We start from the raw sequence: 25150 nt of genomic DNA on the forward strand, positions 1-25150 counted from the left end.
CTGCTCCAGAGAAGCGGACACGGAGCAATGGATCCAAACTACAAGAAAGAAGATTCCACCTAAACATTAGGAAGAACTTCCTGACAGTAAGAGCTGTTCGACAGTGGAATTTGCTTCCAAGGAGTGTGGTGGAGTCTCCTACTTTGGAGGTCTTTAAGCAGAGGCTTGACAACCATATGTCAGGAGTGCTCTGATGGTGTTTCCTGCTTGGCAGGGGGTTGGACTCGATGGCCCTTGTGGTCTCTTCCAACTCTATGATTCTATGATTCTATGATTGTTGCTTCCATATTGTTTCTTAATGGCCCCAGCTTGGCCAGGTCGTTCTGCATAGGTGAGTTCAGGAATTCCTCTGCAGTTTGTATTTCTCCCTTCAGATCCCAAATAATCAAAATCCTACCATTTATTAATTTCTAGCGTTTAGGGGGTGGGGTTCTCCCCGCAATCCATAGCAATGTTTTGGGTACTTCTGCAAACACTGGGGCTCCCCCAGTCCAGCTGATACTGTCCTCTTTTACACGGATGGTGCAATTTGAGTTACAGAAGCAGCCGTGCTCAGAGAGGTGATGGCACTATTAGCAAATACAATCTTACTTGCAAATTGCAATGGATGAGAGCCTTTGCTTCACATAACCACGCTGTATCTTTCTCTCCTCCACCTCTTGAAAATGAGTGCGGCAATCAAGCAGCGATTGAAACTTCAGCTGGAGAACTGCATGCAAAAAATGCTACTTAGCCAGTTTCATCACGAATTTGCAATGCTGTGCTCTGGGGCGGTTTTGCAATGCCCGGGGGAGATGCTGTGCTCTGGTGAGCTCTTGTATCTCTCCTGGTCCTGTGTGAAAGGACTGCAGAGAGTGAGCTGGTTCCCTAACTTGGAACAGAGGGTGGCACCCTGAACATACCCGCAAGTTTCATTCTGAAAGCACAATATTCCAGGGAGATGTCACACTACGAACAAACTAACACAGCAAGGAGTCAGTTGCAGATAGGTAGCTGTGTTGGTCTGCCATAGTCAAAATAAAAAAATTCCTTCCAGTAGCACCTTAAAGTTAGTTCTTGGTATGAGCTTTCGTGTGCATGCACACTTCTTCAGATACACTGAAACAGAAGTTGCCAGACCCTTCTATATAGTGAGAAGGTGGGGACGGGTATTACTCAGAAGGGTGGTGGGAATGGGAGATTGGCAGATAGCTGAGATGAGCCTGTTGACGACTCTTAACGACTGTAATATGTCTTACAGGAAAAGGCAAGGGGTGAGAAGGTGAGAAATGGCTTAGTCATGTATAATGAGATAAGAATCCAATGTCTTTGTTCAGATCAGGTCTCTCCATGGTTTTAAGTTTGGTAATGAGTTGCAATTCAGCAGCAAGGAGTGACCAAGTTGAAGGCAAGGTCTCACCCCAGTGGCTCCCAGTGTTCTGGATTGCTGATGTTGTTATTCCATCATGAATTTTAAAAAAGGTAAAGGACCCCTGGATGGTTAAGTCCAATCAAAGGCGACTATGGGGTTGCAGCGCTCATCTCGCTTTCAGGCCGAGGGAGCTGGCGTTTGTCCACAGACAGCTTTCTGGGTCATGTGGCCAGCATGACTAAACCGCTTCTGGTGCAACGGGACACAGTGACAGAAACCAGAACGCACGGAAACGCCTTCCTGCCACCACAGTACCTATTTATCTACTAGCACTGGTGTGCTTTCTAACTGCTAGGTTGGCAGGAGCTGGGACAGAGCAACAGGAGCTCACCCCGTCGTGGGGATTCGAACTGCCAACCTTCCGATCGGCAAGCCCAGAGGCTCAGTGGTTTAGACCACAGCGCCACCTGCGTCCCTCGAATATAAATATCACAAATATACGGTGTTTTGTGAAACAAAATTAAAAAATCCTTCCAGTAGCACCTTAGAGACCAACTAAGTTTGTTATTGGTATGAGCTTTCATGTGCATGCACACTTCTTCAGATTAGATCCAGATTTAGGCAACAGTCCTCACCTCACTTTCCTGGGAGTAAGCCCCACTGAATTTAATAATACTTCCTTCTGAGTAGACATGACTAGGATTGTGCCAGTGAGATCATCTTCAGTCCCATTGTTCTCTACGGATTAAGCCGTGACTAACCTAACCCCATCGAATCCAATTTGCTGAGTTGAGGAGCTTCCATTCAAAGCTTACAATGTTTCATTCTCTAAGCAGACCCTAAGGATTTGTGATCAAGAGTCGTATCCAAAGTTAGTCAGCAGGCCCACTGAAATGAATGAACAGGACGGACGTAGGTTCCTTTAATGGGTCTTCTCTGAGTAATGCGCAGTTAGATAGGTTACTTCCAAGTAAGCTCTAGGGGAAAGTGTTTATTAAAAAGGCATGCATTTGTGAAAGTAGCATACTAATATAATATAATATAATATAATATAATATGCATTATATTAAGGGAAATTGCTTTGCAAAAATTTGCTTGCTTATTTATTTATTTCATGAATTTATATGCCCCTTGATTGTAAAAAACAAACAAACCTCAAAGTAGTTTACCAAAAAATAATAAAACCAAAACATTATTGCCGGGGCGGGATTAAAACAACTATTTAAAACATTCAAAAAAACCAAAAACCAGCAATAAACCTAAAAGCACACCAGCCTATCTGGGTTTTTATCAGGCACTGAAAAGAATACAGTGAAGGCACCTGCCTGGTATCAATAGGAAGGAAGTTCCAAAGTTTACTTGACAAAATTGCATGCAAACATTGGGGTGGAAATCCACACTTGGGCCAACCGATTTTTATGGGGGCTTGAAAAGGAAAACATTCCAAGACAATGCAGAAATGTGCAGACTGGAAAAATGAGAAAGTGGTGGACTCAGCCATCCTTAATTGTAAGCCCGGCTTTTCTTCTGAGTCTTTGGAGGCTCATTATCTCCGAATGTGAGCTGAGTCTTCAGCCACATTTTTCTGGTAACTGCTGCCTCATAAGCTTCACACAATCATCGGGTGCAATCATTTCCTTTGCTGTTTACTTCACCTGGCAGTCGTAGTGAGATGGAAAGCTGCGTAGGTTGCTGTGGTTCTAGATTCCACGTCAAATAGGTACCACTCCGGTGGGAAGGTAAATGGTGTTTCCGTGCACTGCTCTGGTTCGCCAGAAGCAGCTTAGTCATGCTGGCCACATGACCCGGAAGCGGTACGCCGGCTCCGTTGGCCAATAAAGCAAGATGAGCGCCGCAACCCCAGAGTCGGTCATGGCTGGACCTAATGGTCAGGGGTCCCTTTACCTTTAAGGTGCTTCTGGACAATTTTTTTATTTTTAAAATATATTTCAGGTTGCTGTGGGTTTACCTGGGCCACATTCACACCCTGCATTTAAAGCAGTATGATACTGCTATAAACAATCATGGGTTCCCCCAAGAGAAACCCGGGAAGTGTAGTTTGTTAAGGGTGCTGAGAGCTGTTGGGAGACACCCCCCCATTCCCCCTCACAGGACTACAATTCCCAGAATGGCTTAACATTCAATGCTTTCCCCCAGGGAATTCTGGGAACTGTAGCTCTGTGAGAGGAACATCTTCTAACAACTCTGAGAACCCTTAACAAACTACACAGCTTCACATCCTGGTCCCTTGGTTGTTCATCATCTTTATAAATGACTTGGATGAAGAAGTTGAGGGGATGCTCATCAAATTTGCTGGAGACACCGAACTGGGTTGGGGTAGCTAATGCCACAGAAGACAGGATGACCATAACAGATTGGAGAACTGAGCTGATACCAAGAAAATGAATTTCAACAGGGACAAATGCAAAGTCCTGATCTTAGGCAGGAAGAACCAGGTGCACAAATATAGGATGGGGGACATCTGGCTTGCCAGTACTACATGTGAAAAGGATTTAGGGGTCTTAGTGGACCCCTAGGTGAACATGAGTCAACAGTGTGATGAAGCAGCAAAAAAAGCTAATGCTCTCCTAGGCTGCATCAACAGAAGTATTGCGTCCAAATCAAGGGAAGTAGTATTACCGCACTAGTCTTCCTTGGTCAGACCACACTTGGAATAGTGTGTCCAATTCTGGGCATCCCAGTTTAAGAAGGATGTTGACAAGTTGGAACAGGTGCAGAGGAGGCCAACCAAGATGATCAAGTGTCTGGAAACCAAGCCGTATGAGGAACGGTTGAGGGAGCTGTGTATGTTTTGCCTGGAAAAGAGGAGATAGGGTAGCCATTTTCAAATGGCTTGTTTTCTCCTGCTCTGGAACATAGGATCTGAGCCAATGGCTTCAAGTTGCAAGAAAGGAGATTCTGAATAAGCATCAGAAAATGTCCAGGAAATTCCAGACGTGTGGCAACCCTAGACTAAATGACCTTTGGGGTCCCTTCCAACTTTATAATTCTATGATTCTATACTATAAATTTAATGCTGTATCATACCATTTCAATCAGTTTTGTTTTTCCCCAAAAGGAATCCTAAGAAGTGTCGTTTGAATTCCATAGTTTAACTATGCACTGTGTGAAGAAGGGCTTTCATACACACACACACACACACACACACACACAGTGGTACCTCGGGTTACAGATGCTTCAGGTTTCAGACACTTCAGGTTACAGACTCTGCTAACCCAGAAATAGTACTTCGGGTTAAGAACTTTGCTTCAGGACGAGAACAGAAATCGTGGGGCGGCAGCAGCAGGAGGCCCCATTAGCTAAAGTGGCGCTTCAGGTTAAGAACAGTTTCAGGTTTAGAACGGACCTCCAGAACGAATTAAGTTCTTAGCCAGAGGTACCACTGTAGATATAAAAAGGGAGAAAATCTCTCATTACAAGTCTTCAGACAACCCTGCTAGTGATGTTAATTGCTTACAATGTTCTTCCAAATATTGTATAAATTTACTCCAGTCCTTATGGAATACCTGATCGTGCTGGTTTTGGATTTTTCCCTTCAGCTTTGCCAATGCCGCAAATTCCATCATTTTCATCTTCCACTCTTCTTTCATTGGCGCTTCTTGTTGTTTGAAGAAGGGCTTTCTTCTATCTGTCCTGAATTTATGTGAAAGAGAGATGGCACCATCCTGAGATAGATGATAGAGATAGAGATGATAGAGAGATACAGTAGAGAGGGACTTCAAACTCGGGATAACACTTTATGTATTTGATGAAGTGAACTATCATTCGCCAAACTTTATTCCATAATAAATGTGTGTCTTTAAAAATGCTCCATTACACCTTGCTGTTTTCAGCTGCCTCTTAGATATTACACATGCAATGCAGGCCTCACTTTGCCCCCTTTTTTGTGCATGGATAGGTCTTTGCTACAGTACAGTACGACACTAGCCCCATAAATCAAACCCACTCGCTTCCATTAAAAACAAATTTAAGGAGACAAACTCTTCTTCTGGGCTGTGCATTAATCCGAGTGACCTCCTGCTGCCTTTTGCAGGGGTGTGTGTGAGTGTGAGTGTGGCATTTTGTGTGTTTCCTCTCAAATTAAACGTGTCTTTTCCTCCGATCCTCTGTGTTTGTCGCCCTGATCCGCCATCTCTCAGATCTTGGCTAATGTGATAATGATCTCTCGTTATTTCCTGGCTATTAACATGCTGCCTAATGAGTGATGAAAATGGAGAGGGGAAGCTATTTTGAGGCAGGAGATGAGTCACATACGGAAATGGGCAACCGAGATCCGTACGCACTGTGGAAACAGAGACTTCTGTTCTCTTGGAAAGTGAGCTGGGGCAGAGGTCTTCTGGTGGCTGCATGCTGACTCTGTGTCCTGGAGGATGGAGAAGTGGAACTCAGTGTGCGGTCTCTGCCCAAATCTTTAAGGCAATAATTAATTATTATTATTATTATTATTATTATTATTATTATTATTATTATTATTATTATTATTATTATTTATTTGTACCCCGCCCATCTGGCTGGGTTTCCCCAGCCACTCTGGGCAGCTTCCAACAAAGACAAAAAATACACTAAAATGTCACACATTAAAAACTTCCCTGAACAGGGCTGCCTTTAGATGTCTTCTGAATGTCAGGTAGTTGTAAACAACTCTTTGACATCTGATGGGAGGGCGTTCCACAGGACAGGTGCCACTACCGAGAAGGCCCTCTGCCTGGTTCCCTGTAGCTTTGCTTCTCGCAATGAGGGAACCACCAGAAGGCCCTCGGAGCTGGACCTCAGCGGCCGGGCAGAACGATGAGGGTGGAGACGCGCCTTCAGGTATACTGGGTGCAAATCAGTATGGTGCATAGATGTCAAGGACTGGCAGGGTGCTGGTGAATGTGCACCGAGGGAAGGGTTCCAGTTTATCTCCACAACAACCTTGTGAGGCAGGTTAGGCTAAGAGAGAGCGACTGGCCTAAGGTCCCACAGTGAGCTTCTTAGCTGTGTAGGGGGCTCTGCATTCATGTATCCCTGGTCCTAGTCTGACATTCCTGCAATATCAATTCATATACAGTCATATCTCAGGTTACAGACGCTTCAGGTTGCGTTTTTTTGGGTTACGGACCGCCGAAACCCTGAAGTACCGGAACGGGTTACTTCCGGGTTCCGGCGGTCACACATGCACAGAAACACTAAATTGCGCTTTGCGCATGCGCAGAAGCACAGACTCGCAACCTGCGCATGCGCAGACACGCCACTGCAGATTGCAAACGCTGCTGTTTGTGAATGTGCATCCTGCAGAGATCGCATTCGCACTGTATTTATACCTCATTCTTCGTTTTCCAGTTCCTACCATAAAGGGAAGAGCCATACCTCAGTTGCAGAGCAAGCAACAGGTCCTGCCTTAGGGGAAACTGATTTTTTCCCCAGCCTAACATATCTCACAGGGTTGTTGTGAGGATTAAAGGTGATTTGTAGCAGGGGTAGGGGGTGAAATTGATTCTGCCAGGTGAAGGTAAAGCCAAGGAAATCTCACCCTGTGGTTGCAGAATGGTCCCCGGATTTTGCCCAAAGCAAAGTGTGCCGAATCAATGCTCTTTATTAAGCATATCCACCTTTATCATTAAAAAAAAACAACAACTCATTTTCTGAAATTGATAATAATAATAATAATAATAATAATTTATTATTTATACCCCGCCCATCTGGCTGGGCCTCCCCAGCCACTCTGGGCAGCTTCCATAAAAACCAAAAATACAATAAAATATCACACGTTAAAAACTTCCCTGAACAGGGCTGCCTTAAGATGTCTCCTGAATGTCAGATAGTTGTTTATCACTTTGACATCTGCTGGAAGGGCGTTCCACAGGGCGGGCGCCACTACCGAGAAGGCCCTCTGCCTGGTTCCCTGTAGCTTTGCTTCTCGCAATGAGGGAACCGCCAGAAGGCCCTCGGCGCTGGACCTCAGCGTCCGGGCAGAATGATGGGGGTGGAGACGCTCCTTCAGGTATACTGGACCGAGGCCGTTTAGGGCTTTAAAGGTCAGCACCAACACTTTGAATTGTGCTCGGAAACGTACTGGGAGCCAATGCAGGTCTTTCAAGACCGGTGTTATATGGTCTCGGCGGCCGCTCCCAGTCACCAGTCTAGCTGCCGCATTCTGGATTAGTTGTAGTTTCCGAGTCACCTTCAAAGGTAGCCCCACGTAGAGTGCATTGCAGTAGTCCAAGCGGGAGATAACCAGAGCATGCACCACTCTGGCGAGACAGTCCGCAGGCAGATAGGGTCTCAGCCTACGTACCAGATGGAGCTGGTAAACAGCTGCCCTGGACACAGATTTGACCTGCGCCTCCATGGACAGCTGTGAGTCCAAAATGACTCCCAGGCTGCGCACCTGGTCCTTCAGGGGCACAGTTACCCCATTCAGGACCAGGGAATCCTCCACACCTGCCCGCCTCCTGTCCCCCAAAAACAGTACTTCTGTCTTGTCAGGATTCAACCTCAATCTGTTAGCCGCCATCCATCCTCCAACCGCCTCCAGACACTCACACAGGACCTTCACCGCCTTCACTGGTTCTGATTTAAAAGAGAGGTAGAGCTGGGTATCATCCGCATACTGATGAACACCCAGCCCAAACCTCCTGATGATCTCTCCCAGCGGCCGCATGTAGATGTTGAAAAGCATGGGGGAGAGGACAGAACCCTGAGGCACCCCACAAGTGAGAGCCCAGGGGTCTGAACACTCATCCCCCACCACCACTTTCTGAACACGGCCCAGGAGGAAGGAGCGGAACCACTGTATGACAGTGCCCCCAGCTCCCAGCCCCTCAAGACGGTCCAGAAGGATGCTATGGTCGATGGTATCGAACGCCGCTGAGAGATCCAGCAGAACTAGGAAACAGCTCTCACCTTTGTCCCTAGCCCGCCGGAGATCATCAACCAGTGCGACCAAGGCAGTTTCAGTCCCATGATGAGGCCTGAATCCCGACTGGAAGGGATCCAAATGGTCCGCTTCTTCCAGGCGTGCCTGGAGTTGTTCGGCAACCGCTCGCTCAATCACCTTGCCCAGGAATGGAAGATTTGAGACTGGGCGATAGTTGGCCATCGTGGCCGCATCTAAAGATGGTTTTTTAAGAAACGGTTTAATAACCGCCTCTTTCAGCGGGTCTGGGAAGGCTCCCTCACGGAGGGAAGCATTCACCACCCCACGAAGCCCATCGCCCAGTCCTTCCCGGCTAGCTTTTATAAGCCAGGATGGGCAAGGATCCAGGAGACAGGTGGTTGGTTTCACTCGTCCAAGCAGCCTGTCCACATCCTCGGAGGTAACAGATTGGAATTGATCCCACTCAACTTGACTAGACAGAACTCTAGCACTCTCCCGCCCCGGCCCTGCTCCCACGGTGGAGTCTACTTCTTCCCGAATCTGAGCGATTTTATCTGCAAAAAACTTTGCAAAATCATTGCAGGAGAACATGTGGCCCGTACTGGGCCCCGATGTTGCAGGTGGTTCCGCTAAATTGTGAACCACCTGAAAAAGTCTCCTGCTGCTGTTTTCTGCAGATGCAATAGAGGCGGTGAAGAAATTCCTCTTCGCCGTCGCTATCGCCACTTGGTAGGCTCGACGTTGAGCTCTAACCTGTGTCCGGTCAGATTCGGAATGAGTTATCCGCCACCGGCGCTCTAGCCGTCTCAACGATTGTTTCATTGCCCTCAGATCCGTGGAAAACCACGGGGCTGTCCGGGCTCCATGCAATCGGAGAGGGCGCTTCGGAGCCAAACAGTCAATAGCCCTGGTTAACTCCACATTCCAGCGGGCCACCAGGGAATCGGCTGAAAGGCCATCAACATGGGATAAAGTATCCCCTACCACTCTCTGGAAACCATTTGGATCCATTAAGTGGCGGGGGCGGACCATCCGAATTGGTCCCACCTCCCTGCAGAGGGGAAGGGTCGCGGAGAAGTCCAGTTGCACCAGGAAGTGATCTGACCATGGCACTTCTTTCGTTTCGCTTTTACTTAGTGTCAGATCACCAACATCCATAGAGGTAAACACCAGGTCCAAGGCATGTCCACGGCTGTGGGTTGGGCCAGACTTATTCAGGGACAGCCCCATGGAGGCCATGCTTTCCACGAAGTCCCGAGCGGCCCCTTGTAAGGTCGTGTCGGCATGGATGTTAAAATCCCCTAGGACAACCAAGCTAGGTGTCTCCAGGAGAACATCCGCCACGACCTGAAGCAGCTCGGGCAGGGAATCCTTGGTGCAGCGGGGAGGTCGGTACACCAAAAGGAATCCTGTACTGCCCCTATTGCCCAACTTCCAGAACATGCACTCAGAAAACTGGGTCTTCCCAATAGGACGCCTGGTGCAAACTAATGACTTCCTAAAAATCACTGCAACCCCCCCTCCCCGCCCATGTGACCTGGGTTGCTGTGCGTAAGAGAAACCTGGTGGACAAGCAGCGGCAAGGACAGGCCCATCTGCTTCATCCAACCAAGTCTCTGTTACACATGCCAGGTCAAGTCCTCCATCCACGATCAAGTCATGGATGGCAGTGGTCTTATGAATCATTGACCTGGCATTGCACAGCAGCACCTTCAGGTCATGTGGGTATCCCTTGCTGATTCTAGTATCCATCCGGTCAGGACCAGACCCGGAGGCAGGAATAGTCCTCAGACAACGACTAAACCTGCCTCCTCTGTAATGACATGGTCTGGTCTTAGCGTAACTCCTCCTCCTACCCGTGATCACTGAGATCGGTTGTCCCAGTGCATCCCCCCCTGTGGAACATGCCCCAGCCATTTTGTGGGCTGGGGCCCACTCCCCGGCAGCCCTGACCCCTCCCCCTAAAAACAAAATAACACCTTAAACAAACAAACAAAACCAATAAACCAATACAAACAAAAAAAATGTAAAAATTACAAAAACATCAAATTAATAATAATAATAAAAATTCCCCAAGCCCAACCAAACATCAATCCCACCCCCACCCCCCACATACAAAAAATCCAGAGAAAATTTTTAAAAACATTTTAAAAACACTCTGTGCCTCTCCGGCAGTAACAACTGTCCTAGTGAGGCCTGTCAGGCCCCGCCCTGGGCCAGGTGGTAAGTGGCAGGGAGGAGCAGGGCCCTCAAGCACTCACTCAGGGGAGTCCTCCTGGGCAGCAGGCAGCAAGCAGCAGGCAGTCCCTATGAGGCCCCAGGCCCCGCCCCAGGCCAGATGGTAAGTGGCAAGAGCAGGGCCCTCAGGCACTCACTCAGGGTATAATGATATAATTGCAGTTGATTTACAGGACAGAGATTCACAAACAGCACTGATTCCAAGAGGGCATTCTGGTCGCAATGTACATTCCAACAGAGCAAAGCACAGTCCCGGCTGCCTGCAAAGCTCTTTAATTAGATAGCTTCTCTTTTCTCCCATCCATCAATCTGATCACGCGAGTTCATTTTACCATCATCAATCCCTTAAACTTTTCTTCAATTACTAGGGTCCTCTGGAGACGTCTGTTTATAGGGAAGCTCAATTCTTGCTCTTACAATTAAATTGCTAAATCGTTCTTGAAAACTCTTTGCCGACCTAATCTTTTATATAGCGGAATCAAAAAAGAAAGAAAGAAGTGGATTTAGATGTAAATCAACTCCAGAGAAGAAACACTCGTTAATTTGTTTCACTTTCCGCCCAATAACAATTTTTCCAGGTCCAACAACATATGGTTGACTCTGGGATTCACATTTGGACATTTGTGTAGGACCGGCTCTACCGTTAGGCAAAGTGAGATGTGTTTGACACCAGCATTCAAACTTTGTCATTCACATAGAGTGAGAAACCAACATTCAAACTTGGACATTTGTATAGGGCCGGCTCTACCGTTAGGCAGAGATGTCTTTGTCCACATGACAATGACAGTCCTTTGGCTGAAACAAGCCTCCCCCCCCCCAATCAAATGCAGTGGAATACCTCACAAGCTTGCACATTCTTAACTACAAGTGTTTAGGGAAATGTCAGCTATCAATGGATGTTTACTATACCTATGGGAACTGTTCAAACTTTCTGATACCGAATTATAGCTACACGGAACCTCCAGGTTTAGAAGCAGTATATCTGTTAATATTCTATTCTATTCTATTCTATTCTATGAGAAACAAGGAAGAGGGCTGTTCCTCTCCTGCTTGTTGGCTTGCCAGAGTCATCTGCTTGTCCATTTCAGGAACCAGAACATCAAACCTATAATGTCTGAATTAGCAAGACTGTCATTACGAGGTTTTGTAGGAGATGCCTTCTGGGTCTGGTCTGCGGGGGACTATTGAGATGCTGGCAACAGTTCTGCACTCTCCCTTTGCTCATTGCTGTTTCCTGTTCTCCCGTAGCCGGACGAGTTGACAAATGCCCTGGAGATCAGCAACATCGTCTTCACAAGCATGTTTGCCCTGGAGATGCTCCTGAAACTACTTGCCTTTGGCATCTGGGGATACATCAAGAACCCGTACAACATTTTTGACGGCATCATTGTTGTGATCAGGTAAGCTGGTCTGTTTAACTGCATCTTCAGAGGCACAGGGGGAGAGACTGTGTACACAATCTGGGGCTGGAGACAGTCAAAATGCTCTTTCCAGTTGGAAGATGTTGACAGAACTTGTATTTCCTTGCTTGGAATCAACGATGGGTTTATTTTTATCCTTCCTCCCTCCCAGTCCCTTTTTCCTTTTGCGCTGTGGCTTTTAGACCGCAAGCATGAGTGCAGGGGTCATTGGGAACCTGCTCTGGGAACCTTTTCCCAGCTGTGGAGTAGGATAAAAAATGTACAGAAATGAGTCAGATTGGGAACGAAATCTTTCTTGAACATGGGTAGGCAAACTAAGGCCCAGGGGCCAGATCCGGCCCAATTGCCTTCTAAATCCGGCCCGTGAACAGTCCGGGACTCAGCGTGTTTTTACATGAGTAGAATGTGTCCTTTGATTTAAAATGCATCTCTGGGTTATTTGTGGGGCATAGGAATTCGTTCATTTTTTTTCTTCAAAATATAGTCCGGCCCCCCACAAGATCTGAGGGACAGTGGACCGGCCCCCTGCTGCAAAGGTTTGCTGACCCCTGACCTAGGCCTTCAGCTGATTGACATCCAATGCCCTTTTAAATGTGTTGCTGGAGTGGGGATTATTGGTTTGTTCTTAATCTTACTATGTATTATGTGGTTTTTATATTGTCATTTTATGCTGCGGAGTGCTCTGAGATCTGCGGATGAAGGGTGGTATACAAATTTTAATAATAATAATAATAATAATAATAATAATAATAATATTACCACCACCCACCACGGGACGCGGGTGGCACTGTGGGTCAAACCACAGAGCCTAGGACTTGCCAATCAGAAGGTCGACGGTTCGAATCCCCGCGACGGGATGAGCTCCCGTTGCTCGGTCCCTGCTCCTGCCAACCTAGCAATTCGAAAGCACATCAGAGTGGAAGTAGATAAATAGGTATCGCTCCAGCGGGAAGGTAAACGGTGTTTCCGTGCGCTGCTCTGGTTCGCCAGAAGCGGCTTAGTCATGCTGGCCACATGACCCGGAAGCTGTACACCGGCTCCCTCGGCCAATAAAGCGAGATGAGTGCCGCAACCCCAGAGTCGGACACGACTGGACCTAATGGTCAGAGTTACCTTTACCTTACCACCCACCACCCGAGGCAGCCGGCCTTTCTACTTTCAGTTATTACGGCCCTAGCCATTCATGCAAGTTCAAACAGCCTCTTGTTTCACCCCACAGCGTCTGGGAGATCATTGGCCAATCGGACGGAGGCCTCTCGGTGCTGAGAACCTTCCGGCTTCTCCGGGTCCTCAAGCTGGTGCGTTTCATGCCCGCTCTCCGACGCCAGCTGGTGGTCCTGATGAAGACCATGGACAATGTGGCCACCTTCTGCATGCTCCTCATGCTCTTCATCTTCATCTTCAGGTATGTGCCGGCATGCGTGCGCAACCCCTTCCTCTCCGGTTAATTGCTATGTTTTGTTTTTTCCATTCATCTCCGCCGCCGCCTAGATTAGAATGACAATGGTGCCCCTTTGCCGAGCGGTGCGTGGATGACAGCTCAACTCACAATAGACTGACAGGCTGGATGCTCGGCAGATGGATTCCCCTCTCCTCAGTCTCGCTGTTCCACCAGATCCTGCCACCCCAGAGACAAATGAAGGACGCAAAGTGACAACAAGAGCGAAACAATTGCTCCGTTGTTCTTGATTGATGGCAAACATCATTGAGGCAGCTGAACTGAAACCCAGGATGTCGTGGAAACAGAACAGGGAGGGGGAGGGGGTGAGAATGGTCCTCCCCCCCCCCCCCCGTGCCTCAAATTGGCTAGGCAAAGCGCAGTAGCTATTTATTTGGCATTTCCCTCCATCAAACGTCAACTTCGTTTGCAAAATTCCTGGAGGGGTGCGCTGCGAAACCTGGAATGTTTCCAGGTAAAATCTAGCAGTCGCTTTGTGCATTTCAGGGATGCATGGAACAATTATTTACCCAAAGGTAGAGGAATTAGGGGCGAAAGCAAGTAAGAGGCGACATGGGATTTGTAGTCCATCAGTCCTGCAGTGCGCCTGGCTGGCAAATGTTGATGTGAAACAGCGTTTTCCAACCTCTGGGTCATACGTGACCTGCAAGCGGGTCTCAAACGCCATACAAGCGAGTCGTGGGCTGTTTCATTTTTGCCTTGGATGCATCAAGTCTCGCTTATAAAACAGGCAACACTATAGTTACAATGCACGAAACCAATGGCTGCTGTCGGATGCTGGTGTGGTTGCTCGAGAGCAAGCAGGCAAGACTCCAACCTGTCTTTTCCAGGCTTTATTATTAATACAAACTATTTACAGTGCAGAGCGTCACAAGTCCATGTCTGCTCAGTCGCTAGCAGAATCTGGGAGTGGCCGGTCCTTGTACCCACCCACCCCCCAGCATAACAGTCATGTGACCCCCATCCTTCTCCTCCCCTCTCTGCGCCCAGACCTCCTGCGCAGAGTGGGCGCTGGCAAAGGGGTACTTCCTTCCTCTCCAGTTTGCTCAAGCCAGTGTTGGGGCTCTCCCTAGCATCTCCTGCTCCCTGCACCCCCTCCTCACTGGAGGTGGGGCTTTCCTCCTCACCAAAGGAGGAACTGCATCGCAAGATCTTCGGAGGCTCCCTGTAACACAACTGCCCTTCCACCTCTCCCCTCTGAGCTGATGGCAGTTCCCTGACAGCTGCCAAAGGCCTGAGGTCCAAACTTTGTGCGTCATTGAACCAATTGTTCACCATGCTATGTAAATTTGGAGCTGTGAGTTCCCATATCGAAAAGGTTGGGAACCATTGGTGCAAAGCACCCTTGAACGTTTCATTTTATTTACAAGTTCCTTCCTCTCTCCTTCTCTCTTCCTAGCATTCTTGGCATGCATCTTTTCGGATGCAAGTTTGGCTTGAAAACAGACACAGGGGACACGATGCCGGATAGGAAGAATTTTGATTCCTTGCTGTGGGCTATCGTCACTGTGTTCCAGGTAAGACCCCAAAGGCTACACCTCCCCACTAAAATATGTGATACACTCAGAGGCTGTTCTTTAGGAGTCAGATGGACAATGAAAGCCACCATAGCTGTTCTTCAGCAGATTTTACTAACAGGGAGGGGAAGATCTAGAACAAAGCATAAGGAGACAGACAAGATCTCACGGTCCCATCTGTTGCCAGCACCCAGGGATGGGGAGGAAGGAGGGAAATGGATGGAGCACGCATGCACATTCAACTGTGTAACAGGGTCCATGTCACCTAAAAGATCACAGCACCAGAGGTAAGAAAAGAGTTCTTCCATTGTCTGCAGAGGTCACTTCCTGATTCCTAATTTTCAACAGAGCCCAGTGACGGAAGCACGCAGCTGTATTTCAGAATGATTTTTATATGTGTGCACGTAGTGACATACATATAAAAACCATTCTGAAATACAGCTGTGTGCTTCCGTCACTGGGCTCTGTTGAAAAGTGACATGGGGATGCGGGGGGCGCTGTGGGTTAAACCACAGAGCCTAGGACTTGCCGATCAGAAGGTTGGCGGTTCGAATCCCCACGACGGGGTGAGCTCCCATTGCTCAGTCCCTGCTCCTGCCAACCTAGCAGTTTGAAAGCACGTCAAAGTGCAAGTAGATAAATAGGTACCGCTCCGGCAGGAAGGTAAACGGCATTTCCAGGCGCTGCTCTGGTTTTCCAGAAGCGGCTTAGTCATGCTGGCCACATGACCCGGAAGCTGTACGCCGGCTCCCTTGGCCAATAAAGCGAGATGAGCGTTGCAACCCCAGAGTCGGCCACGATTGGACCTAATGGTCAGGGGTCCCTTTACCTTTACCTTTACCTTTACGTAGTGACATGGAACAACAGCCTAAGAGGGCTCTGTTGCCTTCCCTGCCCTGCTCAGAGACCCCGGCTGACTATAGTCAGAAGCAGTTTGCTGCACCGAGCAGATCTTTTTGGTCTGAACTACCACGGCTGTTGTTCTCATACACTGGTGGGCAAAACAGACCTGCCCTGCTTCATGAGGAGTGACATTGTCTTTCCAAGTACAAGATCTGGGCAGACTTCATGTCACAAATGGCCTTTGGAGGACAAGTAACTTGAAAAAGCTTCTCCGGAACGAGAAAAACAACCGGCTCTGCCTGCCTCAGACCAACCTGTCTCGGTAAACAAGAGACGGCGATTAAATAATTGACTGCCGGGAGAAATTGACATTGGCGTTGTACAGTTCGCGCCATCCATTGCCTCATTTTAATGGAGGTGCCGCCACTATTGTCACTGCAAATCTTGCGGGTAAATAAATCCGGCAAAGGAGTTGAGCTCTTGCAGCTGAGGTTAATGGGAACCATGTTGCTAAATCAAGCCAGCATAGCTTCCCTGCTGGGCCAATACCCTGTTGCGGGTCGCTCCAGCTTTGCGGCAGTTCTGAAGACAGTTGTCTTGGCTGAGGCTGGACTAATTGAGGTCAAAGAGTTCTTGTCCTCCACTGATATCCCAAATCAGCGGCTACCAGCCACCATGGCAAATTTCTGCCTCTGACTGGGAATCACAAGCAGAGAGAGTGCTGTTCTGCTCAGCGCCTGCTTGTAAGTTTCCCATTGGAGCATCTAATGGGAGCATCTGAAGGAGCGTCTCCACCCACATCGTTCTACCCGGACACTGAGGTCCAGCTCCCAGGGCCTTCTGGCTGTTCCCTCACTGCGAGAAGTGAGGCTACAGGGAACCAGGCAGAAGGTCTTCTTGGTAGTGGTGCCTGCCCTGTGGAATGCCCTCCCATCAGATGTCAAGGAAATAAACAACTATCTGACTTTTAGAAGACATCTGAAGGCAGCCCTGTTTACGAAAGCTTTTAACGTTTGATGTTTTATCGTGTTTTTAATGTTCTGTTGGGTGCCGCCCAGAGTGGCCATCTAGTTGGCCCCCATGAGAACAGGATGCTGGACTCTCCTTGTATATACAGTGGTACCTCGGGTTACATACGCTTCAGGTTACAGACTCCGCTAACCCAGAAATAGTACCTCGGGTTAAGAACTTTGCTTCAGGACGAGAACAGAAATCGTGCTCCAGCGGCGCGGCAGCAGCAGGAGGCCCCATTAGCTAAAGTGGTGCCTCAGGTTAAGAACAGTTTCAGGTTAAAAACGGACCTCTGGTACGAATTAAGTACTTAACCCAAGGTACCACTGTATTGCAAAGGACAGGCAGCAACGGGAATCCCAGCAATGGATCCTTTCAGTCAGAAGGATCCCTACCAGCTTTTTCAGACACTGTGTCTACAATATCCTCCTGGAAACCTGAGTCTCAGTGAGGCCTGGGAATTGCAGTTCCTCATCCCAGAAAGTGACCACCTCCATGCCTTCAGATTAGAGCTGGAGTACAGGAGGGTGGAATTTAGACAGCAATTCTAATCCCCTTTGAGTAAGGAGTAAATTCATCAGGACTTGCTTTTGAGTAGACATGGTTCGGCTTGCCCTGTTCGTAGTGAGTTTCTAGGGGTGTTGCCTGGCAATGTCTTGCGAATATTCATTTTGCAGCCTTCTGTTTTTGAGCTCAGTGTTTCCCTTTCAGTTCTGAGTTCAGAAATTAAACGTTACCGCCTGCACAGTTGCCAAAGTTTGCTGGGAAGTCCCTCTGGGAATCCATGTAACACATTTTCCCTTCAAGACAAGTTTTGTGGATCTCTATTGCAAAACATTGGAAGACAGAAGATCTACCCACCGTGGAAGACTGGCAGATGCAACTAATTGATTACATGGAGATGGCGGAGATGACTGGCAGAATCTGAGACCAGGGAGAAGAGCAAGTGGAAGAAGATTGGGGGAAATTTAAAATCTATTTGCAGAAATATTGTAAAATTTCTGAATGCTGATGACATTGAAATGAATTGTGGGGGTTCTAGCAACAAGATAAAATTTAAGATTAAACCAACAACAGGTAAATTAATGGGCTGTGAATTTGCTGAACTAACTTTGAAAAGGGATACAAGAACGGGGGACGCAAGGAAGTCAGGAGAATATGTTTAAGATCTAAAATTAAGAAAGAAGGAATTTTTGTGTTTTTCTTATATGTGCTTTTTCTTTTTGTTATTAGTCTTTATCGTATGTATTTTGTATTTTTTGTGCTTAATGTGTGTATTGTTGTATTTTGTAGTTTGTGTTTGTGTCACTATTTTTTTTCTTGCTCTTGTCTTTGTATTTTTTCTATGTTTTGTAAAATCCAATAAAAACGTCTAAAAAAAAAATAAGCGTAAATTGAAAAAAAAAAAGTTTTGTGGATCTCTTGTGTGGGACTTTTAGGAGTTGGAAACCCAGTTCCCAGTACCCTTTGTTCTACCTCTTTTTTCTTTGGGGGTAGCCACAGAAAAGGCTCTGTCGTGGTAGAAGCCCACACCTGAGATAAAAGCCTGCTATTCTGGACTGATCTCTCATTCCCTTGGTCTCTCTCTCTCTCCATGTTGTGTGCAGATCCTCACCCAAGAAGACTGGAACGTGGTTCTGTACAACGGGATGGCCTCCACCTCTTCCTGGGCGGCTCTCTATTTCGTGGCTCTGATGACCTTCGGAAACTACGTCCTTTTCAACCTCTTGGTTGCCATCCTAGTGGAGGGTTTCCAGGCTGAGGTAAGGGAAGAGTCGCACTGTCAAGGCTTCAGGGAATCCTATTCCTCTCACAATAGGGTGCCAGGAAGCAAAAAAACTAGAAGAGTTCTTACCAGGTAGTTTATTCAATATTCACAGTGGCAGGTTGAGAGGAATTCCGTACCAAGACAGACTTTGCTCGTGTGCTCAAGACATCGATTCTATAAAGCATATTTTGCTGCACTGTGCGAAATACGAGCAAGCCAGGGCTGAACTGATATTACCCTTGCTGGTACCTTTCCTGGGAAAATCAGAGGCTCACTATGTCAGGTTCCTATTGGAAGACCAGACAAACGCTAGAACATTAGCAGTGGCGAAGTTTTTATCGGTGGTTGCAAGAACCAGTGATCCCTATCTTTAAGTCTGAACAAAATGCTTGTTTAACCTGGAGGTAGGCTAGTCTGAATTGTGCATTGCTTTGTAACGATTTGTTGGGTCTCTGGACCGTAATAAAGAATGATGATGAATATTCACAGAGAGAGACGAAGGAATGCGGTCTCTCTTGGTTATCGGCAATGCTCCAAGTAAAGTCCCACCCTATTCTACGTCACCCCGGCGCCGGCTGATCTGTGCTTTCTGCCTCTCAGATTTCTGTTCTATTACTCTCATGCACACCTTGCTCTGGGAGAGAGAGGTTCAGGAAGGCTTTCAAGAGACACTGAGTCTGTCAGCTGTCTCTCCCCAGTGCTTCTTCTTCCTACTGCTCTCCCAATTTTTCCCAGTTGCTCCCCTCTGCAGCCTCTTAGCTATGGCCTTCTGCAAGCCACTGTTCTAAATCTATACTGTCCTCCTCTTCTTGGGAAGGTGCAGGAAGAGAGGGAGCAGTTCCCACCATTCTTCCTCAGTCCAGCCCCTTACACCCACCAAGCAGGTGACTTGGCTTTTTGCTCGGTGAGCCAACCAAACATTCAGTTCGGATGGCGGTTTTGACCACCGGCAGTTGTTACAGCCTGGATGTTACCCAACATGTCCAGAATTCCGGGCAACTGTGGAACTCCCTGCCACAAGGTGTGGCGGGAATCGATACAGACGGTTCGTTCACCTACGATGGGGATGAGGAGCCTCTGGCCCTCTTGAGGTTGCTGCACTAGTGGTTTATTTAATTTATTATTAAATTTCTACCCCGCCTCATCAGCACATTTGGTGTTGTCTGCACTGATTGGCAGCAGCTCTCCAGGATTTTTGTTTAATTGTTTTTACTAAAGATTTTCTTGGGTAACAAAATTGCACGCAGCATCTCTGCTTTCGGTTCATAGAGACCTTTCTACAGATCAGTTACATTTGAAGTGAGACTCTAATGTTACGGATAGTGCAAGGTTGGGAGAGAAAGAAGGGGGGGTAGTAGACTTCCCATTTTTTACAGTGTTTGTATACCCCAGATGGGCGGGGTATAAATAAATGATGATGATGATGATGCAAGGTTTTTTGTGTCAGCACCATGTGGGTAGGTTCTCTTTCAATTCATTAATTAGTTTTCCTTGCCAGTGAGAAAGATTTGGGGGGCCCAGGAATGGCTGGTCACCTTCAGTTGACGGCAGCGAGTTTTGCTTGTGTGTTTTTCCAAGACAATAATGCACACTCACAATAGAAAGAACTCACAAGCCCCCTCCTCTCAGCAGCCAGGAGCAACATAACTAAACACTAGAGGGACCTGTCAGGAGTGAAAATGGACCACTGGTACCCAACCGTTTTTCTAGCCTTACTAGAAAAACTAACCAACAAATTGAAACTAGCACAGGAACAAACAAAAGCGGGCACCTTCACCCCGGTGTGGCTCCCCCTTATTACATACATTACATAACACCATTCTTGAAAGACCTACATTGGCTCCCAGTACGTTTCCAAGCACAATTCAAAGTGTTGGTGCTGACCTTTCAAGACCTAAACGGCCTCAGCCCAGTTTACTTGAAGGAGCATCTCCACCCCCATCATTCAGCCCGGACACTGAGGTCCTTCTCTGAGGGCCTTCTGGCAGTTCCCTCACTGCGAGAAGTGAAGTTACAGGGAACCAGGCAGAGGAAGCCAAGTTACACGGAACCAGGCAGAGGGCCTTCTTGGTAGTGGCACCCGCCCTGTGGAACGCCCTCCCATCAGATGTCAAAGAAATTAACAACTATCTGACGTTTAGAAGACATCTGAAGGCAGCCATGTTTAGAGAAGCTTTTAATGACTGATGTATCATCGTGTTTTTAATATTTTGTTGGAAGCCACCCAGAGTAGCTGGGGAAACCCAGCCAGGGTATAAATAAATTATTATTATTATTATTATTATTATTATTATTATTATTATTATTATTCACAGCCCAACAAAACAACAACAAAGCCCTCCAACAGCATACGAATCAATACGACTAATTTGATCGAACAACCCCTTCCCCTCTCACACAACAGCTCTCCAGGATTTGAGATCGGGTTCCCTCCAAGCCTTGTCTGGAGGTGGCAGGGGCTGTTCTTTATGCAAAAGCAGGTTCGCTTTACTACTGAGCTACAACCCTTCCCTGAGAATGTTCCTAGTCCTCATTGTTCTGAATACAGAAGAGTGGTTTAAATAATATATATATACACACACACACACACACACACACACACACACTGGTACCTCGGGTTACAAACGCTTCAGGTTACATACGCTTCAGGTTATAGACTCCGCTAACCCAGAAATAGTACCTCAGGTTAGGAACTTTGCTTCAGGATGAGAACAGAAATCGTGCTTCAGCAGCGCAGCGGCAGCAGGAGGCCCCATTAGCTGAAGTGGTGCTTCAGGTTAAGAACAGTTTCAGGTTAAGAACGGACCTCCAGAACGAATTAAGTACTTAACCTGAGGTACCACTGTATAGGACATTCCGCCTTATATCAAGTCAGGCTGTTGCTCCATCTAGTTGAGAAGTCTCTACAGAGCTTTCTTGGATTTCAGACAGAGGGTATCTCACAGCCCTATCCACAAATGCTGGGGACTGAGTCTGGCAGCTTCTGCATGCCAAGCAGGTGTTTTGCCACTGAGCTGCAACCCTTCCTCTTCCTTTCTGTTTTTGTCCCTCTGCCTGGGCTCCGATCTGCTTTGACATCCAGCCACACCCCCGTCCACATCCCCCCAGGACAAATCCACAGCGACATTTGGGTTTTAAGTAAGAGTTACGTCCCCATTTCGGCCTCAGAATTATAACGATCTCCATATCATATTTTATCACGGAGCTTTTATGAAGCCATTAGCGTATGGAAATGATGTTGAGCCTTACCTAAACCCAACCCGCTTGAGCTAAGAATAATGACTTAGGAGAAGGGCTTTAATCACATCGGGGGGAGAGGAGAGAGATATTACTTTTCCATGTTCCTTAAGAACAGAGCGGCCATTTACCATTTTAGAATACTCAATTGGCATTAGCCGCGGAAAGATTCAAGTGCAGAATGAGAAACAGCTTTGCTCTTCAGAACACAAGTCCTCAAGAGGAGGGAGGGGAGAGGGCGGACGGAAGAAGGATGAATGTTTTCAGGATGTTTCTTTCTCAAACAATCGGTTCCATTTTCACCTGTGGATGGGAAATGGAAATACAGTGGTATCTTGGTTCTCAAACTTAATCCGTTCTGGAAGTCCGTTCCAAAACCAAAGCGTTCCAAAACCAAGGCACGCTTTTCCATAGAAAGTAATGCAAAATGGATTAATCCGTTCCAGACTTTTAAAAACAACCCCTAAAACAGCAATTTAACGTGAATTTTACTATCTAACGAGACCATTGACCCATAAAATGAAAGCCATAAACAATGTACTGCAGTCACACCATCAATCAATCAGTAGCTGAACTGGGTTCCACACAGTCACAAAAACAAAGGAAAAAAGCCGCAAAAACAAAAATGCAAAATAAATAGCAAAACCAGACAGTCCTCCGTGTAATGCTCAAAACAGAAGTGTAACACTTAAAACGGAGCATGTTCGGCTTCTGAAAAACGTTCGCAAAGTGGAACACTTACTTCCAGGTTTGCAGTGTTTGGGTTCCAAGTTGTTTGAGTACCAAGGCGTTTGAGAACCAAGGTACCACTATAGAGTAGATTCCCTTAAGTGCAGAGGATATTTGAGCCCTTATCAGGGCTGAGTCTGAGAGGTGACAGGAATTAGGAGCTCTGGACAAGTAAGTCAAAACTTTAGGGCAAAGGGCAAGTCAAAACAAAAGGATGGTAAAAAAAAGGTAAAGGACCCCTGGATGGTTAAGTCCAGTCAAAGGCAACTATGGGGTTGCGGCGCTCATCTTGCTTCAGGCCGAGGGAGCCGGCGTTTGTCTGCAGATATGTGGTCATTTGGCCAGCATGACTAAACCACTTCTGGTGCAGCAGGACACTATAACAAGTGCCCGAATGCACAAAAACGCTGTTTACCTTCCCTCCGCAGTGGTACCTATTTATCTACTTGCACTGGCATGCTTTCAGACAGCTGGGTTGGCAGGAGCTGGTACAGAGCAACGGGAGTTCACCTCGTCCTGGGGATTCAAACTGCTGACCTTCCCATCGGCAGGCCCAAGAGGCTCAGTAGTTTAGACCACAGCGCCACCCACTCCCCACACTAAAGGATGGGCAAGGTGGCTGGGTCAAGAAGTAAACTAAAAGGCCCGATGGAAGAGCAAGTCAAAACCAGAATCTTAACCAAAGGTTTGCCCCCGAATGGAGAGCTGTCCACAGATCCAGCACAGGCCTTGACATTGTGTCCATCCCAAGACTACTCAACTTCGCAAGCTGGCACTGTCAAAATACCCCTGTATCTGTGGTGTGTGGGTGTGTGTGTAAGGCCAGATTTTGTGGCAGGTAACCCTGCTGACTACCTGAAGCACTGGGTTCAAGGGGATGCAAGGTTTTGATGCACCTTTCAGGAGTTTTCCACTCCACAGCTGAAACAAACAGTGCTAGACGCCGTTCATTTATTCATGGCATGAATTAATTCAGAGTTACCGATCCCAGTGCGCAAGTTAATCAGCTTCGACCGCAGAGGCAAAGCATGCATGCAAATCGTACACCGGAGCCTTCGGAAGCTAGCTGCCTTATACAGAGTCAGACCGCTGGGCTCCTTTAAACTGGTGGCGCCCAGGGCAGAAGCTGGAAATCTTCTGAATTGCAAACCTGGGAGCTGAGAGCTGATCCTTCAAAGCATCTGGAAGTCTATGAAAGGGAAGGGGTGCGGCTCAAGGAGTTACCTGTCACCAGCCTGAAACGTTCTCCTTTGCCAACCAGGCCATAGTGCAACTTGGTGAATTTGGACTCTGGATTTAATAGTCGTATGGGGGGGGGGGGACGACTTTAGATAGCCAAGTGGCAATATGATCCTTCAGTTGTGATGCAACTTCTCCTTTGCCATTCCATGTTTTGCAGCTGCTTCCACATTCCTAGTATGCTCAAGGGAAAAACATCATCATCATCATCATCATCATCATCATCATCATCATAAATAAATAATTTATACCCTGCCTGGTGTGCTTTTGAACTACTAGGTTGGCAGGAGCTGGGACAGAGCAATGGGAGCTCACCCCATCATGAGGATTCGAACTGCCAACCTTCTGATCGGCAAGCCCATGAGGCTCAGTGGTTTAGACCACACCGGTCGAAGCTCTGCCTAGCGCTTTTACTTTTAGCCAAAATAACATCTGAGGCCGAAAACTCTGGCCCATCCCCAATACGATCAGATTCTCTGCATTGTCCTCTGTCTCCTTTTGCCATTGTCAGGCAATAATTGCTGCCGCTCTGAAGGAATTGGTGGCGGCGGCAGCTGCTGCCGCTGTCCGCCTGCGTGAGGGAGAAAGCCTCAATTAGAGCTCCTTTGAAGAGTGGGGGTTTTGCTTGAGGGAATCCCGCGCGTTTAGCTCTGGCTGATTGAATTAAAAATGGCAGAACGGTTGCTGGCGAGGGGCTCCGTTAAGTTTAGCTCAGATCACGCTGGCTAATTGACTTAAACGGCTGCGACGAGGCACTCTGATCCTTTACAGCGGGCAGGAATGCCTCTGTGTCATCGCTTGGCAGCCCTTTTCTCCAAATTTCATTTGGGATTACACCACTGGAGTCTTTTCCCTTAGGGATGGCTTCCCTCTATGGTGACCAGTCTCCCAGTGGCAACCTCGTAGCGAATTTAAACACGTTTGATGAGGACATCCTTCTACATCCACACAGCTATAGCGAACGCTAGTTGCCACCAGGGACGGAGCAAGAAAAAACTCCTAATATCACCTTTAAAAGCAAACCTACCATTAGTCAATGGAATCAATCCGGATTATTGGTGAGGGGGACGTTAGTTGACATTCAGATCAAGAGTCCTTAGAAGCCAAAGCAAAAAACCTCGGAAAATTTATTTCAGCATTTTTAAGCGGATTTGAATGCTTTGAGTTCTATTGATGCTCACACTTCCTGTTTAGTCTTAGTTTTGCTAACCTGGTCCCCTAAAATGGAAAAAGGGAAGGGGAGGGTTCCAAAAACATTATTTAGGTGTTGCCCCAGCCACTCTGGGCAGCTTCCAACAAATTAAAACCCAGTAAGACCTCAAACATTAAAACCTTCCCTCAACAGGGCTGCCTTCAGATGTCTTCTAAACATTAGATAGTTGTTTATTTCCTTGACATCTGATGGGAGGGCATTCCACAGGGCTGGCGCCACCACTGAGAAGGCCCTCTGCCCGATT

The 25150-nt window shown here is 47.4% G+C and overlaps 1 protein-coding gene across 3 annotated transcripts in view; it reads left to right on the top strand.

The window, feature by feature from the left end:
* CACNA1H (calcium voltage-gated channel subunit alpha1 H) overlaps positions 1-25150 on the top strand; it is a 398455-nt gene that overhangs the window by 294451 nt on the left and 78854 nt on the right. For all 3 annotated transcript variants that reach the window (XM_081169320.1, XM_081169322.1, XM_081169321.1), the window contains exons 11-14: positions 11718-11869; positions 13110-13295; positions 14749-14866; positions 18328-18483. In XM_081169320.1, the coding sequence (XP_081025446.1) occupies positions 11718-11869; positions 13110-13295; positions 14749-14866; positions 18328-18483 (612 nt within the window). The remainder of the gene's footprint in view (positions 1-11717; positions 11870-13109; positions 13296-14748; positions 14867-18327; positions 18484-25150) is intronic.

Source organism: Podarcis bocagei (assembly GCF_964188305.1).
Source record: "Podarcis bocagei genome assembly, chromosome: 14".
Taxonomy (NCBI): domain Eukaryota; kingdom Metazoa; phylum Chordata; class Lepidosauria; order Squamata; family Lacertidae; genus Podarcis; species Podarcis bocagei.